The following is a 16,972-nucleotide window of genomic DNA, read 5'->3' on the forward strand; positions in this document are numbered from 1 at the left end:
TCTCAAAGAATAAAAACATGATCAAAACAGTGATATAATGACAATTGGATGACATGAAATAATTCACCCAAAGTGCTTCAAAGAGATTTCCCTGAGGACAAACAAACTTACCTAGAGGAGACCATCAGAAATTATCATAGTCAAATAAGTAGTGAGTATTTGCAGTACAATAAAATACACAGATCCATACATAAAGTGTCATAAATGGACATGGGACGAAACTGAAATGTAGCATCACAATTCTCATGGCCAAAATAATTGTGATTAACGATTATGCCACCATAATTATCAAAGTTGCTGGCAGTTTAAAAATGTTATGCATAGGAATAATTTTAAGTATTGCAATTTGTTATAAGTGACAACAACATGACATTGGCGTTTGTGTCTTTATACATTAAAACGTGCAATGCATTTTCAAAAATTTTTGTTACACTATGAACGAGATATTATGTGTTCTTATTAAGACTGAATTGAATTGAACTGGCCAATGATCTAGGAGATTACCATGGAGAAGTAACTTTTTTCCGCACATTCTGGTTAGTCCTGTCATGATAATCCATTTTGAACAATGCTACATCACTCCAGAGAGATACAACAATAAACGATAATATTTCAACTACTAAATCCAATTGACTCTATAACACTAAAGCAGGGTAAAACATTTTTTATATAGACTATCATTAAAAGCCATGCTGCAACAAATGATTAGCAGATTGAACCGATAAACGGCCATAAAAGTCACTTATTCAATTTTGTACAGCTATAATCTATTATTTCAACAATATAATCTCTTATTGCAGCAAAAATACCCCAAATCAACCCATTTTTGTGCACACGATAAATAATGAGTCCCAAAATATATTGTTCCAGCTATATCAACTCTACCCTTTTATCACGATAAACGATATTACTGTTTATTGTCCCATCCCTAGTCATAAAACGGGTTGATATAATGATATAGAGTGTGTTTTGCATTAATAAACCCAAAATGTTCAAAAGATTTCCCTGAACACAAATAAACCTGTCTTATAAATGAGGTATTCAGGTAATGAGAAGTAGCGAGTATTTATAACACAGTAAATACATGTCATAGTTGTATAGTGACATGGTGGTAGTAGTACGAGCATGAGTAATAGTAGGAGTAATAATAGCAAGTAGCCAGGCAACATAAGAACGAATACACGAAGATGCCCATAGTAAAATTAGCATTACCGATTATATAAAAAAAAAAAATATGAAAAAGTCAATCATTATAAAAAACAGTCATAAAATGGGTTGATATAATGACAATCGGGTGATCTGAAATAATAAACCCAAGCTATTTAAAAGAGATTTCCCCGAGGAAATCTAAAGCAGCCCGGTGGAGACATTACGTGTATTGGGTATCATAAGAGCGCGGATGGCCCCTCCCCCTCCTGTTCAATTAAAGCGCTAACACAGAGCCACTGCTGATGGAGACGGAGATGCTATGACACACTATGATACAGTCGGATAAGAGCCGCAAAGCCTGTGACACGGTCTCATCTTCATTTGTGCAGTGATTAGAAGAATGGGATTTGGGCTGGTTTGGCAGTAACGGCAAAGGGGTCTGTGCACTGCAAAAAATGAATACTCAAACTGGGTTCACATTTACCCTCTCAAAGTTGTATTTATCGTGATTCATGTATGTTTGAGTAATCTTTACAGTTATACTTTATATTCAAGACATCATTGCTCTGATCAACCTCCGTTTTCACCGCCACCGGTACACGTACACACGCACAATGCTCTGTACTTCAGTCTCCAATCTTATTTTCTTAAGCGGTGATGTTGTTTACGGTGACGGCAGCTCCAATTGGGCACTGCAGTTTTCTAACGCGGCTGTCAGTGGGCCTGCTTCTGTTATTAAGTTGATTTTGATCAATATTGCAATGTATCCAAGTTATAACATAATAATCCACAGGTGTCATAGATTAAAACTATATAGCAGACACAAGCACAGTACATCTTCTTTAAAGAGGCACTTGCTTGACTCTATGTGAGGGTCTACATTCTGGCCTTAAAATGCTCATTTTAACTCACCCGTCACTCACTGGCGTTTTTTATTTAGCTATTCTGTCCAAAAATCAGAATAGCTAACAGACAAGCGCCTTTTTCTACAATTAGCAACAGGTTTGATTGACATCTACCACAGTTCATGGCTAAGATCTGGAGATTTGTCCCCGCTGCTCCTGACAGTTCCCCCTCAGATCAGCTTTTCACTGCTTATGAACTTGCACTTAACATATTTAAAGTGCAATAAGTGATCAACTATTTAAAATCATTTCAAGTGCAGTTAGCCAAGGCTAGATATTCATTTTTGCAGTGCAGCGATGACTAAACTCCCGATGACAATCTCAAATCTGCTGTCCGCTTCCAGTCTGATTGAATTAGACAAAATCCATTACCTTATTGGATCACTGAGAGGCCGGCGCTTCGTTTGGGGCAGAATTAGCTTTGGGCCAAATTATGTCACGCACAGATGTTGCCCCAGTGACTGTAAACAAGCCATTTATCCCACTGTGTTAAAAGACAAATGACAAAATAGGTTTTCACAATGGGTGAGGCTTGGCAGGGCTGTTTCTAGCTTTGTGCGGGATATAAGGGAGTTATGCGGGAGTTTTCCACAATTAATACAAAAAAACAAACATTATTACTTATTATTACTACTTCTTATATTGTCATTGGCCTATCAACATCTATGAACATCTTCTTGAGCACCTTCGCTTTGGATTTTCATAATTTAGAACTTTAAATAATGCTTCCGACAGACTCAGTGCTGTTAGAAGTATCGAAAAATCCACTGACATTAGAAGAATTCGGTGCCTAACGGGAGCAGATCAATACTATTAAAACTAGATACTCATTTGAACAAGTATCGATACTAAAAAAGTCATATTCACAGGACAGAAATTAACCTTTCTTGAATACCTTTAGAATGATCTTGAGCTGTATTAGATCTTGGCTCCTTCCGTACACACCTGGACCTAATCTACAATCAGCTGCACCAGGGGGAGGATAAGAGGAGCCGGGACCTTACACTCGGCACCAGATCGTCCACGTATCTCTGTAGTACTCCCTGCTTGGCTCAGTTAATGTGCTTTTTGACTCTGCTAAACTGGATACTTTTACTCCTCACCACTGTCCGTCCCGTCTCAGACTCTGCTACTCTCGCTCTACACTTGGACCACGGCAAACACCCCGCTCCTAACTCACCGATTGATCTATCGTCGTTTTACACTCTTCACTTCTGTAAATAAACACTGTTAAACCTTCCCCGAGTTCTGTCTTTTTGATCCCTCCTGTCAGACGTTACAACAGCATCAAAATCAAGGTTCAAATCAAGTCAAGAATTTTTAGTATCGAGACTTCTTACTGTACAACTTCTTTATTTTATTAAATATTAACTTATGGCTATACAAGGATTGCTGTGAGTGGTGCATTTAGTCAAACAAACAAACAAAAAAAACAAAAAAAATCCAGTTTGAAATGAATTTTACAAGCACATATTTCACAAAGAGCATTTCTACCAAGATCATAATCTCTTTTAAGTTGTACCTCTCATAAAAATAAATGGGAAACACTACCACACATGCGTCCCGGCCCATAAAAAACTCAAAACAACTCACAGCAGTCTGTTGCAAACATCAGTGGGACATCCAAACCAAATATCTAATACATCAAAAGACTACCCCCCGGCACCACGCCCCCCCCGCCCCCCTCCTGCGTGAGGGGGCCAGGATTTCCCAGAGTTCATCAGTGGCTGTATATGAGCAGATGGGCCACACTGTGATATGGTGGAGCAGGTTTAGGGAACCAACTGTGCCCACTGCAGATTTACACATGACATCACAGCTCTCTATAGGGTTTAACCGAGAAGGGGCAAAAAGATTAGGAGTAACTTTGTGTTATTTAAACAGTCTGCTGTATAGTTATATTCCTTGACACCCGTGGATCAATATGTCATAATTTGGACATTTTAAATCGCAATATTGATCTAAAATTTAATGAAAGAATCAAGTCCGCTGACATTAGAAGACTTCGGTGCCTAACGGGAGCAGACGTCGGCATAAACATCATCGCAACGAAGAGCCGCGCAGCTGTCGTCACCTCCTGGATAGCTGCACATCACGTTAACGAGTAGCAGATTTAATTATTTTTTTGATTTGTACCAACTACTGACTACGCAACGCTGTCTAATCCTACGCTTATGACAGAAAATATAAAATTGGAGAACAAAGTAAGTGCAAAGATTACTCAAACATGCATGAACCACTCTAAATGCAACTTAGAGGGTTAATGAGAAAGCGAAACAACTATAACACGGTTAAAAGCTCTAAAGAGTCAATGTCGCAAGAGACTAACCACAAAATAAAGTACAACTAAACCTGTACTGCAGCTAGCACTAAAGAGGACTAAATCATGAGAACTATTTAGAGCTAACTATTCTGAAACCCATAGCTCCGCACAGCCCCTCAGCTCATATCCCAGCAGCATCGGTGGCATTGGAGCGGGCACAGAACAGCCGGTGTGGGGGTCCCGGGTCTCTCAAGAGGATGGCACTGTAGCGGAGCAGGTGGGGGGAAGGGGTGAGGGGGGGGGTGCAGAGGGGGTAAAGAGGGGAGAGAGGGGGGTGGGACGTCCTGATACTGAGCTACTGTAGGGGAACAGCCTAATGAGGTACCTGGAGATGGAGCCATGAATCATGATCAGATCGGCTACATTGAAGAGCCGTGAAAATGAGGATCAGCGGAATCAAGGTGTGGGCGCAGGTTTAAGGGGAGCGGAGGGGGCAGAGGTGAAAATTTTAAAGAGGAGGTATTATGCAAAATCTGCTTTCTGGAGCTTTCTACCATGTTATCCCTCGCTATTTGAGCTCTCACAATATGCTACAACTTCACAAACCTGACACGATGTACAGTAGTTTCATTAGCGAAATGCATGTTGAGGGCGAGCGACTGGGCAAAGGGTTTTTTTTGGCAAATATAGCATTTTCATAACAATAAAAGGTAATTATGTTATGTGTTAACAGCTGATGCCCCATAGACGTGATTTAACCCCACAAATTACTGCATATTCAGCGTTTCATCAATATAATCTCTTCAATGCTGCGATACTTTATACATTCATTCTATAACATCAGCCATCCTGTACAGTGTGGTCTGCTGGAGCAGCAGCATCACAGAGAGGGAGAGGAAGAAGCTGGACAAGGTCATCAAGAAGTCCAGCTCCGTCCTGGGCTGTCTTCTGGACTCAGTGCAGGAGGTGAGGGACAGGAGGGTCCTGACTAAGGTCATTTCTATGCTGGGCCATGAGTCTCACCCCCTGCAGGATGCTCTGTCTGGAGAGCAGCTTCAGTGACAGACTGATTCACCCTCGCTGTGTGAAGGAGAGGTTTGGCAGGTCTTTCCTTCCTGCTGCTGTCAGACTGTACAATGAACACTGTTAACACTGAACATGTGTCATCCATCCATACCTATGTGCAATACTTAAGTCACTTTACGAAGATGTTATATTAGAGTCTATTTTTTGTTTATTTTTAAGTATATTTTTTAAATTATTTTAAACTATTTATCTATTATCTTGTTTTATTGCATGTACCATTTTCCTTCTGTTCTTTAACTGTGCGGTGCAATACTGAAATTTCCCCACTGTGGGACTAATAAAGGCATATCTTATCTTAACACTATAATTCAATATCTACCAACTATCACTACTATTAAAAAATAGGGAGAATTTTTTATTTATTTAGTTTTTTGTCATTTATAACCTGGTCATGGCTGTGTTGGAATTAGTATCAAGGATTGAGAAAAAAAATGGACACCCAGCCAGTCCCGTGCTTGTCTACTGCAAAATGAGACTCTCATATTGGCTGAGGGTTAACTTGAAAAGGTTAATGTTAACTTTATTATCCCCATGGGAAATTTAGTGTTCTGTATCCCGTCTCCAGATCTTGAGCTGGTCTTGGTCAGCTGCAGGATCTGACCCCCAGCAAAAAGAGAGTATGTAATGTATATGGTACATACTCTGAGGACTTCAGGGACTGGCCTCCTGCTGGTGTCCAGAATCAGGACTAAACATGGGGAATCAGCGTTTCAGTTTTATGCAGCTAAAACCTGGCACAGTCTTCCTGAAGATGTGAGACAGACCTCTACTTTGACAATGTTTAAATCCAGGCTCAAAACGGTTCTGTTTAGCTGTACATATGACTGAAAGGTTTTTATTCTGCACTTTTCTCCTTTAATGTTAACTTTATGATTATTATTTGCGATTATTTATGATTTGATTTGCTGTATTGTGATTTTAATGTCTTTCTTATTCTATAAAGCACTTTGAATTACTTTGTGTATTGTGCTATACAAATAAACCTGCCTTGCCATATGTTAAAAATCACAAAGGGTTAGTGTCATCTCTCCCATTAAACCTGCTTGTCTCTTGTCTTCAGTGGGACATCGCAGTGAGACATAGCAGTAGGACGTAGTAGTGGCCCCCGTCTCCTGTCTCAGTCCTGTATAATGCACTGTTATGGAGCCGCTCACATGAAACAGAAGTCAGTCGCCTGGATGCCTCTGTGTTAATGAAGGCCATCCATCACTCCATCTCTCCTCTCATCACTCTCTCTCCTCCTTATCAGATCGCCTTGCTCCTATGTTTATCTCTCCTTTCCTCTCCCGTCTCTCTCTCCTCTCCATTCCACTCTCTTCTCTCCCTCCTTTACTCTCCTCTCCTCCCTCTCTCTATCATCTCTCACTCTCCTCTCGCTCTTCTTTCTCTGCGCACTACACTTCCCTTTTAATACAAAGAACATCTGCACAAGGGTAAATGTATCACTGCTTCATCTGTATCTGTTTAATATGACACAGGAAATATATGAAAAACAGGCTCTATTCTCAGTGTATTTTTGTATAGCCCAAAATCTCAACAGCAGTCACCTTGCAGGGCTGATCAAAACAGAATATCTACTTCATAAAATATACAACCCAGTCACTCAAGATTCAAAGTTAGAGCTTTACAAATACTGGTAGAACGCGCCGGTCTTAGACTTGGTAGGTGAAAGCTTTAACCACTATTTGACAGGTACTTTTTTGTGTATTACTGTACCTAGATAAGGAAACTGAAATATACTACTACTAGGACTATGACTACGATTACTACGAATACTATGACTACTACTAATAACTACAACTGCTACAAATATTAATACTACTACTAATAATAATAACATAAGTTGATTGTCTTTTTCATAAACAAATAAGAGCCTACATTTAAGTGCGTGCTTTGACTTTTGTCTGTGTGTTGTAGGTAATTCCGGATAAATGACAGATGTAGTGCCGTGTGCAGATGCAGTACCGTGTGCAGATGTTTTGGCACTCACCCGTCCCACCTCCACCAGATTGGTCACCATGACGATAGCGGCGGTGTTCTCTTGCCAAACCATCCTCCAGAAGTCGAACACAGTCTCCTGCATGGGGCCTGGAAAAAAGCAAAAAAGAAATAAAATTAGGAAATTAGGAAATGTTTAGATAAGATGAATAGGACTTCATATGGATAAAACACAATAATCAAATGAAAGCCTTTTTGATGCTTCATATTTTTATAATTTGTTACCAAAAAAACTTTAAAATGTCCACTACGTAACTTTTCTCAAGGAGGTTCTGAAACCTGCTCATATTAAATGTTGATGTTATTACTTTACCTAGAATGTAACTTATTTCTAGAGAGAAGAGCAGATGATGCCACAAGGCCACATTACAACTCAGATCTGTGGAAAGGCGAGTCCATTCAAAGCAATAATGCTGTTTTTCAACCTATAAAAACACCTGCATGACAATAATAACAAAGATAGATGCATTGACTGCCATACTGCGGAACATTCCAGGGAAAGCAATGTCATCTCCATGAGGACAAGCAGGTGCACGCATTGAAAAAAAAAAAAAAAAATCCTAGTTGCTTTTATAGCCAACACTTTGATAAGGGCTCAAGAATCTTGACAGCGGACAGTTAGCTGTTCATGGGCTATTCATTTTGAGGACTTCTTCCCTTTCAAAAGATGAAAGGGAATTAAACATTTTTAATCGCTCTGGCAATAGTCAAAATTTCTTATCATCCGAAAACCCATGGATATAACAATTTCTGACCTGTGTGATAATGTTTCCTCATTAAAAACATACATGGAGTTGTGTTTTGTTTCATCCATACATGTTTAACACACAAGCCCTGCATATTGACTTCTTCTCTCAAACAGAAAACAGTCTCTTCCACCTTGTGATGTCATGTGGTAATACAGGAAGTGCTCCATTGCGTCTTCTAAAAATCCATAGACATTCATTGAAATAATTTGGATAACCTGGAATTGCTCTCAACTGAACAAAAGGTAAAAGATAGCTGTTAATTTAGCTACAATAACATCACAAGGTGGAACGGAGCATTTTGAGCTTTGGGGATGTAAACAGACCTATAAACCAGGATTACTCAAACATGTGCGAATGAAACAAAACACAACTTTGGGTATGTTTTTGATGAGGTAACATTATTATAACATGGCTTAAAGCTCACAAGAATCCATTTTGTGAAATGTAAGACCGTTAAGCTGCAAAGAAATCTACATACAAGCTTCTCCCATCTCATCTGGCCCAGTTTGAAAAGTACAGTAGCTTTTGTGTAATCAGATTTGTTTGTGAAAATGCTAGCTTTGCACATTTTGTTCTTTAGCTACAAACATCAGAGCAGTAATCCTCCATTCGGTCGCACAGACAGACCAGATCCCATAACAAAACAGGCTGCCTGTGTTTAGGGGTATTACGGTAACACACTCACAATGCATTTTAATAGAGCACTTTCTCTCATTCAGATGTGCAGGTTTATTTATAGTGCTACTACAGCGGAGTGCTTAGTCAACAGAGGAGGGCTTAAACAGCAGTGGGAAAGATAGGAAGAAATCTCATTTGCATTTTACTGTAAACGAAGGGGGGATTGAGGGAGTACTTTAAAATATTATTTCTGTGAACTATTTGCTGAAAAAAGCACCAGGTTACTTTTGATTGTCAAGCTTTTTATATTAAAGGTGCACAATGTAATTTTTCTGGTGAATCGTGCCAACTTATTGTCTCCATTTTAATGTTATTGCTATCACCATGGAGACAAGCAAGTGACGCTACCAAGCCAAGTTACAGGTCAGATCTGAGGAGAACCGGCCCTGCTCACTGTAAGAATGCATGTTTGTTAAGGTATTTTTAAGCAATGAAAAAATAGAATAGAATGCCTGCAAGGTACGTTTAATGCCGTACTGCGGAACATTTTGGGCAAAGTAATAATAAAGAACTCTTCTCCACCAGGAAAGTTATCATACATCGTTGACAAAATAATTTAATTTTATATCAGTACACATAGGCTTTGCGATGCTGATCCAAGAAGTCTTTATTACTCCATATAACAATAGTGCATATCTTCTACCGGGTAGTAGCCAAATGATGAAATGTTCATTTATTTTGATGTCAACTTTTTACCATGATCAACTGATAATTTGCAGTGACATCATGCTGGGAGTATAGCCCACTGCATGTTTGTCTTTGGCGGAATGTTCAGCAGTTACCATTGTGATATAGAGCACACATTAGCAAACAATGCAAAGTTTTAAGATATAGTTTTGAAAAAAAAAAGAGAAAAAACATGGATACAACATATTTTCAGGAGCTTGTGATCAATAGAAATGCTCATGGTCTTGTTTAAGTGCTTGGTTTTCAACAAAAAAGGTGAGTGTGACGAACTAAAAAACTGTCGGCTAATGCTAGCTTGTGACTAATGTTGTTTGAGAGGGAAAAATTAGCACAAATCAACTCACCTGCAGTTTAACTAAATTGCTTCTTTATGATCAGACTGAGTTAAAATAAATCTCAGAATCAAGTATAACTCTTGTAACAGACAGACGCAGCAGTGCCTTTAGTTAGCATCACAGCCCCAGAAAATGTTAATGACGACTTTGATTTGATGGTCATAATTTCCATCTAACATCATTTTAGGTGGAGGTCAGAGGTCTGTATAACTTTTTTATGCTCAATTTTAAAATATATGGATTGTACTGTATTTCATATTGGTATGGTAAATATGAGGTTGTGCTAACTACTTCAGAAAGAACAGTATTTTCCAGAAGTTGAACAGTGTTTTCCCAACACAAACGTATAATTAGACTGGTCCTCTTGAGCAGCAGCAGACAAGTCCACTGCCTCAGAACAAATGAGCACGGAGCCACTCAGCCGCTCCCATATTTAAAACTCCACTGAACAATAATTGAAGATTGATAGGAATTTAATTATTATTGGGCTTAATTAGAACGATTAATATTAGTTTTAATCAAGAAGTGAGTGAGGGGAAAAATGGCTTCTGACAATTTAATTAGTGAATGCAAATGTTGGCAGTTTGGAGTAGTCACCTGGAGACACGACAACGCACCGATGCCCAAAGGAGTCAAACGCGTAAAATATATAGGCCAAAGACTGTTTCAGTATCGACTTGAATGTTTATTGCGGAGAAATTGACTTTTTGGAGCCTTCTACCATGTTATAACGCTGTCAGTCATCAAAAACATGCCAAAAGAGGTTTAAGATCTCATCCATGCACGCATCCACGCTCTGAAGGGGGACCGACTAAGCACTGAGAGTAAAGTGAGAAGGGACTCGGGAGCCAAAAACGAACATAAAACTTATAATATGTTGTTTGCGGCGACTAAAGCATTTTCAAAAACAATAAAAGGTAACACGGTGATCTAAATATGTTATGTGTTAGCGCTTAATACCCCGCAATACACAGTTTCACTTCTATTTCTAAGTCTAAGAACAACTACAGCTATTGTGTAAAACGTATTCCAAACTTTGTAAAGGATAAACAAACTTGCTGGGATGTGTCCACGTTTGGCACAGAGTTTGAACATGTTCTGCGTTTATTTTCTCACATTGGTCTCGTTTCCATGTGGCTGTGTCTTGATTGTATCCACAGGACCCTGGTCTACTGTTCCAGACAGCTCCAGTCTTTCCAATCGCAACTGAACCTGCTGCAGCCGCCCACACGTTAGACACCCACTCTCTCTCCATCTCTCTCTCTCCATTCTCTTCTCCCTCTGTTTCTCCATTTAGCATCCCTCTCTCTTGGTATCTCTCCCCTTCTCCCTCTCCCTTCCTTCTCCCTTTCCATCTCACACTCCTCTCTCTCTCTCTCTCTCTCTCCATCTCTCATCCCTCTTTCTCCCCCTCTCTTATCCCTCTCTTCTGCTCTCTCCATCCCTTCTCCCTTTTTTGTTCCCCCTCACCCTCTCTTACTCACCTTGTCTTTCTCTCTCTCTCCCTCACCTTGTCTCCTTCTCACTCTATCACATCTCCCCTCTCTTTTTCTCTCCATGTCACATCCCTCTTCACCCCCTTCCCATCTCTTTTCCCACTCTCCATCTCTTCTCCGTTTCTTTTGTTCTCCCTCTCTCACCTCGTCTTTCTTTCTGTCCCTCTCTCATCTCCCTTTCTCACCTTGTCTCCCATCTCTAGCTCTCCATCACTGTCTCCTCTCTTTTTGTCTCCATCTTTCACCCCTCTTTCTCCCCCTCTCCCCATCTCTTCTCTCTCACCACGTCTTTCTTTCTCTCTCATTTCTGTCTCTCCTTCACCTTGTCTCCTTCTCTTTCTCTCTATATCTCAATCACTCCCCTCTTTTCTCTCCATCTCACATCCCTCTTTCACCCCCTCTCTTCTCCCTTTCTGTTGTTCTCCCTTACCCTCTCTCACCTCGTCTCTTTCTCCCTCTCTCTCATCTCTTTCTCTCACCTTGTCTCCTTCTTTCTCTCCCTCTCTCTACCACTCTGTTTCCCCACTCTTTTTTCTCTCCAACTCTCCCCCCCGCTCTTTCTCCTCTCTCCACACCCCCTCCTTGCTTTCTCTCTCCCCCTCTCCCTCTCAGTGTATCATCCCTCTCTCCTGTCCTCCCTCTCAGAGCAGACACAGTCCTGGACATCTGGTGTGTAGGCCTGCACTAACACAATAACACTTGGCATGATGTGCTAAGTCGTTCCAATGGGAGTCTATTAGCCAGTATGTACTTCCACAAACAGAAGGAGGGACAGAAAGAGAAAGACAGTGAGGAGTGAGGGATAGGGAGCGAGAGAGAGAAAGAGAGAGAGGGCGAAAGAAAAATACAGAGAAAAAGATGCAAAGCGGGAAAGGAAGAGAAGGCGAGTAGAGAAAGTTAGTAGAACTTGATGATACTCACCGTGGAGGCATATGGCTGCTGTGATTAGGTGGAGGCAAAGAGAAACTTTACTACACTTTAACGCCCACTGTTTTATACTACTTGGCTACTACTACTACGACTTTTTGGTGTTATTCAGGTTTATATGAATCAAGTCAAGAAAACCACTGCACAACAACAAAGAGGATGTATACAGGAGTGGTACGGCGTTAAACATTTGTACGTTATGTAGCGTTCAGGTGTAAGGAAACGCGCGGGATTTCTTGTGTTTGTTTATTTCCTGAACACAAGGGCTACTGTAGGCTGTAACCCACGCCCAAACAAGAGCAAAAAAACAACAGCGGTCTCAACTTGCCAGAGCCAGTCTCCAAAACAGACCAGTATCTGACCAATGCAGAATTCACGTCCACTTGTCGGCATAGCAACCAAGTGTCACATACAAAAGCAGCACGTTAACACAAACAGTTACAAGAACAAAAGGTCTTCATCTCTCCTCCCTCTCTTTCTCTCAGCCTCTCTCTCACTTTGTCCCCCTCTCTCTCATATCTCTATTCCCTCTGTCTTTCTCTCTCCATCTCTTGTCCCTCATTCTTTCACTCTCTTCCTCTTTCTCTCTCACGCACCTCACCTTGTCTCTCTCATTATTCTTTCTCTCTCACCGTATCTTTCAATCTCTCTCCTTCTTTCACTCTCTTCCCTCTCTGTCTCATCCTTTTCTCTTTCTCTCTCCCACACTCCTACCTTGTCTCTTTTGTTCTGTCTCTCATCCCTCTGTTTCTCTCTCCTTAATATTGTCCCTCATTCTCTCATATCTCTATTCCCCCTCTCTTTCCCTCTCCATCTCTCGTCCCTCTTTCTCTCTTCTGCATCCTCCCTCTCACCATGTCTCTCTCATCCCTTTCTCTCTCATCTCATCTTTCCCTCTGTCTTTCACTCTTTTCCCTCTCTTTGTCTCTCCATCTCTCATCCATTTCTACCTCACCCTCTCCCCTACCTTGTCTCTTTCTCTCTCCATCTCGCATCCCTCCATCTTCCTCTCTCCCACCTTGTCCCTTTCTGTCTCACCTTCTGTCTTTCCCTCACCCTTCCTCTCATCTTGTCTCTCCCTTTCTCTCTCTCCCCTCTCGCTTTCTCCCTCCATCTCTCACCCTCCAAACTATCACTCTCTCCCCTTTCTCCACCTCTCTTCCCTCGCTTTCTCCCTCCCTCATCCTCTTGCTCACCTTGTCTTTCTCTCTCCCTCACCCTCACTCCAACCTCATCCCTTTCTCTCACCACCTCTCATCCCTCTGCTTTTCTCTACCTTACCCTCTCTCTCTCCTTCTCTCGCGCCTTCTCCATTTCTTTCCGTCACCCTCCCTCTCCTCCCTTTCTTTCTCGCTCTCCATCTCTTTTCCCTCTGGCTTTCTGTCTCCATCTCTAACTCTCCACCCTAACCTCTCTCCATCTCTCTTCCCTCGCTCTTTCTCCCTCCCTCATCCTCTTGCTCACCTTGTCTCTCTCTCTCTCCACCTCACATCCCCCACTCTTCCCTCTCTTCCCTCTATGTTTCTCCACCTCTCAGCCCTCTCTCATCCCATACAACCCACACAAAGAAGTTTCGGAGGTAGCGCTTTGAACACGAAGAGAAAAAAAAAACAAAACCACAAAACAAAAATGGCTGCTGGATGTTACCACTCGGGACTATATGGACCTGTTCAAACTCCGACGCAAGATCCGAGACATCTGTGCAAATCCCTACTCCCCTCTCAATATGTGCAACAAATACTCCAGCGGCAATTCCCCTTTAGCCTGTTAATATTACATGCACCAGACGCACCCACAGAACGCACCCATCCAGTTATCCTCCATTCTCTCTCCTCCTCATATCTCCGACTCCCCGCTGGGCGTTGATATGTTAACCTGTAAATAATAAAACTTTAGCTGGTGCGGGTGACATTTGGCAGACGGGCACGGGAGGGGGGAGGCGCAGCGGCGGAGATGGCCCGAGGGCTCCGAAACTTGATGAAATTTAAAGTCCTTCCTGAATCATGAATATTTTGGGAGAGAGGGATGGGAGTTAGCGTAATTGGAATGCGTAGAGGTGAGCGTCTGATCAGTGTGTAAAGAAGAGGAGGAGAAGAGAATGGGGCTTAGGTAATTGTTTATGGAAACGGTGCGTTCAAGTTGTCCTGGGAAAGTTGGGCTGAATGGTTTTGAAGTTGTAAAATGTGACAAAAAAATGAAAAACAAAAACTTACATACTTATAGCTTACTACAACTTTAGCCAACAGCTTTTTAGCATTCTGATATTCATTAATATATTTTGCTACATTTGAACAGTGATAAATCTTTTGTTCATGACTTATTTTGAATGAAAAAAATACATAAATAATAAAAAATATAAAAAAATAAAAAATAATAATAATAAAATAATAATAATAAAATAATAATAAAAATAATAATAATAATAATAATAACAATAATAAGGGACAACAGTGTAGTCTGTAGTATTTGTGTAATATATAGGAGCATTTTTCTTAATTTATCAGGGCTTGCTATTTTCATTTCAGTTGTTTCACATTTGGGGCTATTCTAAAAGAGTTTTAAAAAAGATGTTCACTTAAAATGTTTGTTTTTTTATTTAGATCCCCAGAAACAATTCGAAGAGTTCAATTGCAAAAACAGATATTGAAAAATGGTCAAAAAGAATTGTTTTTGTTGTGATCTCATCAATGACAATAATGTTTAGTGGATTTTATCAGAGAGGTAGAATAACAAAACACATTTCTATACAAAGAGTCAACTGTCTGACAACTTCTGATGGCGCTTCAACTTTTTGGGGGTCTACAGACATGAAATCGGCGATAAATGCGTCGTATGTCAGTTTTAGCATCCAGCAAGTGATGATTTATTTTTGCTTCCATGGCAACGGAGTGGTTGGCTGCTCTTCTGGCTGCCTGGCTGAGACACTGAGCAGTTTTTGAATTGTTTTTGGTTTTGGAGCTCAGTTTCTCACGTCTTGGGACTTCAACCAACTAAGAAGTGCAGCATGTGGAGTTCAAACGACACAAGTAAGGGACTGCTGGACTGTATCCATGGAGACGGTCCTAGCTATGGACCTTTTTTACTCTGAGGATGTGCTCCATTTCATCCCTAAACAATACTACAGAGCAGAGTAAGAGTGACGCTTAGAAGAAGTTCACCTGGCTCCCCCTGGACGCTGACTGTGATGCAGCAGGACACAGAGGAGGGACACTTTTGTCCTGAGGGCTGTTCCTCACCTCAAACCGAACCAACACAAAATACGCTGCACAAAGTAAGTATATATCCATCTATGTGCATACAACATTCAAATACGTAAAAAAAAAGTAAACAAAAATGCACAACCCATTAACAGTCAATTCATTTCCAGTCACTAACTCAAACTAGTACTTTTCCTCTCTCCCTCTGTCAGTCTAGTGAATGTTGCAGTAGTACATCTCTCACACATGCTTTCTACCGCAGCGGAGGTGACCCAGATAATGAGACCAGTCTGAAATGATGGCCTTTTATGGACTGGCAGCTGTCGCACCTGCCGCACCTGTCACCTTGGCACCAAAAAGCACCCGTCAATAAACCCCATCCTAACGAGTGCCATTGTAGTCGGAGCGTAAAAGAATCTGGACTATGTTACCCCGAGCTGCTGCCATATTGTTAACTCTACCCCGTCTACCAATTATAGGATGTATTTGGCTTATCTGGCTCTATCGCGGCGCTGTCAGGTTTACAGGTGGAGGCTGGTCCCAGTGGGTTTGACTCGAAGTGTCAGTCAAGGAAAAACTTAACTGGAGGAAAGAGTGAATACGAGAGAATGGGAAAGAGGGGGAGGGAGAGAGGAGATAGATAGAGGAGAAAAAAGAAGAAGGGGGTGAGAGGGGTCAGAAGTGGAGAGGAAGAGCAAGAGAATGGTAGAAAGAGAGGGTAGAGAAGAGGGAGAGAGACAGAGAGGGGAGAAGAGACACAAAGAAAGAGAGGGGGGTAAGAGAAAGCAGATGAAAGAAGAAGGTGAGAGAAAGCAAGAGGAAGAGAGAAAGAGGTGTGAAGGGGATAGGGATACAGGAGGGAGAGAGAGGAGATGAAATGAGGAGGTGAGAGAGCAATAAGAAGAGAGAAAGAGGTGAGAAATGGGGAGAGAGGGAAGGATAGACAGAGAGAGAGGGGATACAGGAGGGAGAGAGAGGAGATAAAAGAAGAAGGTGAGGAGGAGGAGAGAGCAAGAGGAAGAGAGAAAGAGGTGAGGAAGGGGGAAGAGGGAAGGAGAGACATGGAGAAAGAGGGGGATACAAGGAGAAAGAGAAGATGAAAAAGGTGAGAAGGAGAGAGTGAGATGAAGAGAGAGCGAGAGGAAGAGAGGGAGAGAGAGAGAGGGGGTGAGGAAGGGGGGTAGCAGGAAAGAAGGGAGTGAAAGGGAGGAAGTGACAGGAAAAGAAAAATAGATAAGGAAGAGATCGAAAAAAGACTTCCCCCTCCGAGGCCCTCGTCGGTGCCCAGGTGTGGAGTGTTGGTGCTGGGTGTGCAGTTTGTTTGGATCCTTCAGACAGGTGGAGGTGTAGGAGAGGTGGAGGGAGAGAAAGAGAGAGAGAGGGATATAGGAAGAGAGCGAGGAAAGGAAAGAAAAGGGTGAAAAGGACTCTGAGAGAGCAAGACGAAGGAGGAGGAGAGACATGAGAAAAATGGTAGAGGGAGAGAGGGGAAGAGATAGGAC

General features: G+C 41.5%; 1 protein-coding gene across 4 annotated transcripts in view; it reads right to left on the minus strand.

Annotated features, from left to right (window-relative positions):
- The window catches only part of ptprma (protein tyrosine phosphatase receptor type Ma), a 337,914-nt gene that overhangs the window by 30,681 nt on the left and 290,261 nt on the right, over positions 1 to 16,972 (minus strand). For all 4 annotated transcript variants that reach the window (XM_055228666.1, XM_055228668.1, XM_055228667.1 and 1 more), the window contains one exon: positions 7,394 to 7,491. In XM_055228666.1, the coding sequence (XP_055084641.1) occupies positions 7,394 to 7,491 (98 nt within the window). The remainder of the gene's footprint in view (positions 1 to 7,393; positions 7,492 to 16,972) is intronic.

The sequence above is a fragment of the Periophthalmus magnuspinnatus genome, chromosome 17, assembly GCF_009829125.3.
Source record: "Periophthalmus magnuspinnatus isolate fPerMag1 chromosome 17, fPerMag1.2.pri, whole genome shotgun sequence".
Classification (NCBI taxonomy): domain Eukaryota; kingdom Metazoa; phylum Chordata; class Actinopteri; order Gobiiformes; family Gobiidae; genus Periophthalmus; species Periophthalmus magnuspinnatus.